Source organism: Rhagoletis zephyria, unplaced genomic scaffold (genome assembly GCF_001687245.7).
Source record: "Rhagoletis zephyria isolate East Lansing unplaced genomic scaffold, Rhagoletis_zephyria_1.1 Rzeph_scaffold_32023, whole genome shotgun sequence".
Lineage (NCBI taxonomy): Eukaryota > Metazoa > Arthropoda > Insecta > Diptera > Tephritidae > Rhagoletis > Rhagoletis zephyria.
This window is the reverse complement of record NW_016189079.1, coordinates 1-2,564: the sequence shown is the minus strand read 5'-3', so window position 1 is coordinate 2,564 and position 2,564 is coordinate 1. Positions and strand designations below refer to the sequence as shown.

The 2,564-nt window shown below is 52.2% G+C and overlaps 1 protein-coding gene across 1 annotated transcript; it reads left to right on the top strand.

Moving 5' to 3' along the window:
* Nucleotides 1–286: 286 nt before the first annotated feature.
* LOC108353888 (cholinesterase-like) lies at nt 287–1,654 on the top strand (the record flags this gene model as incomplete). Its single annotated transcript, XM_017605079.1, has 3 exons — nt 287–547; nt 607–818; nt 1,077–1,654. Coding segments are annotated over 3 exons (1,051 nt in total), but the record flags the coding sequence as incomplete, so codon positions are not given.
* Between the last annotated feature and the right edge of the window lie 910 nt (nt 1,655–2,564).

Sequence of the window (2,564 nt, the reverse complement as noted above, 5' to 3'; positions counted from 1 at the left end):
GGACTACAGAATCACAACAACTTTACTCTATTGCACTCATTCAACCTTTTTGCAAACAAAAACAATAAAAAATGAAAACAATTTGGACGCTACTTTTCATCGGAGCAGCTCTGCAGCTCGTTACTGCTACAGTCGACAACAATGGACCGATAGTGAAGCTGCCTGCTGGTGGTGGGACAGTTCGTGGCCTTCAGCAGGAGGTCAATGGAAAGAAGATCAACTTTTTTCAAGGTATTTTGCTAAAGCATTTTACAAAGCTTTTTAAATCATTTTCACCCGTTTTCAGGCATTCAGTACGGCTTGGCAAAGCGCTTTGAGAAGCCCACCTTTGCCCCTTCCTGGACGGGCGTGTACAATGCCACCGAGTACCGGGACGCCTGTCCTCAGGTGGGCATCGGCAAGCCACCCCCGGGAGTGCCCGCTTTCCAGACGTCCACGATGAGCGAGAACTGCCTCTACGCCAATGTCTGGGCACCGGCGGTTGAGGTTGGGGCACCGGGCACTAATCGAAGTGTGCTGGTCTTCATTCACGGCGGTGGATTCACTGGTAAGAAGCGGTGGCTAAATTTGCAAATTCAAAAAAAAATTAAATTGTACTTTTTCCAGTGGGCACCATCTTCAACTTTCTGGTGGACGGGCGGTACCTGGCGGCAAAGGGCGACCTCGTGGTGGTGGCCATCGCCTACCGAATCGGCGCCTTCGGCTACCTGTACGGTGGCATTGCGAGCACACCGGGAAACCTCGGCTACCACGATCAAATTTTAGCCTTAAAATGGGTGAAAGCGAACATTGCCGCCTTTGGTGGGGATCCCAGTAAGGTAAAAAATAAATAAAGTATTTGGAAACCAAAAAAAACTTACTAAAAAATCAAATCTAGGTGACCATCGCCGGTGAATCCGCCGGCTCCTACTCCGTCGGCGAGCTGATCCTCTCTCCGCTCGCTAAAGGCCTTTTCCACCGGGCAATCCTGCAATCCGGAGCTCCAAACAGCCTCACCGGAGGAATGCCAAAGAGTCGATCGCTAGAAAACACNGTATTTGGAAACCAAAAAAAACTTACTAAAAAATCAAATCTAGGTGACCATCGCCGGTGAATCCGCCGGCTCCTACTCCGTCGGCGAGCTGATCCTCTCTCCGCTCGCTAAAGGCCTTTTCCACCGGGCAATCCTGCAATCCGGAGCTCCAAACAGCCTCACCGGAGGAATGCCAAAGAGTCGATCGCTAGAAAACACCAAAGCCCTTGCTCGGCACCTCAACTGTTCTACCTCCAGTAACCAGGCGATGGTGGAGTGTCTGCAGTCGAGGCCCCTGCTGTCCATCGTCAACTACACCGCCATCGAGTACAGCAGCACCGACCGCTTCTTCACGCCGATCTACGGCGACGAGGTGGCCCCCCTTGCTCCGGTAGAAGCACTTAAACTCGGTTTCATCGCCAGCCCCGGTGTGGACCTGCTGTTTGGCGTCTGCAACGACGAGGGCACCATGTTTGCGCTGAACATGTTTCCCCAGTACGCCTCCAACGCCACCCACCTGACGGTGGACTCGGTGAGGAGGGACATAGTTCACGGGACGGTGGTCTACAAGCAGCACTTTGGAGCAGAGGTGGCCGACTACTACACCAAGGATCTGGTGAACCCGACGCAGGATCAGCTCAAGTGAGCGTGAGGGAGCAAGTTTACACCAAAAAAGCTAATCTTTTCTATTTTGAGCAGACTGGCCACCGCCCGTTCATTCGGTGACCTGCACATCGTCTGTCCCACCATTCTCATGGGAGAGCAGTTGGCCCAGCACAGCAGCAACTTTTCCTCTTCAAACAAACCTCCCTCCTACTTCAGCTACCGCCTGATGCAGCACCTGGGCATTCCCGGCCTGCCCTACCAGTCGTGGATGGGCGTCCAGCACACCGACGACCTAATGTACCTTTTTGCGCCGGTTCTGGCCACTAAAACTGAGGATAAGCAGCTCAGCGAGGTGATGCTTGCCGCCTGGAGCAGCTTTGTCAACACCGGTCACCCCNCCTGATGCAGCACCTGGGCATTCCCGGCCTGCCCTACCAGTCGTGGATGGGCGTCCAGCACACCGACGACCTAATGTACCTTTTTGCGCCGGTTCTGGCCACTAAAACTGAGGATAAGCAGCTCAGCGAGGTGATGCTTGCCGCCTGGAGCAGCTTTGTCAACACCGGTCACCCCGGGGTGGCCGGTTGGGAGCAGGCTTTCAGCGGTGAGGGCAGCGGCCAGCAGCAGCAGAAGCAAGCCAAAAGTACCCGCCACTTTGCGCTGAAGGCCTCCGGAGCGTCCATGGTCAGTGGCGCCTACCAGGCACTCTGTGATGGCTTCTGGAAGGCAAAGATTGTCCAGTGAAAAGAATGATTCAAGTTTTCAAAGCGGTTTTAAATGATTCAATGTGCGATTAAGTGGGTGAATTAATAAAATGTTCAATATATTATTTTTTGCTTGGCCGGAAACACTTTTTGTATAAAAATTTAAACACCACAAACATTCATTGTAAATGTAAACTCGTTCATTGAATGAGCAAAAGGAAATAATCATTTGTTGAGAATAA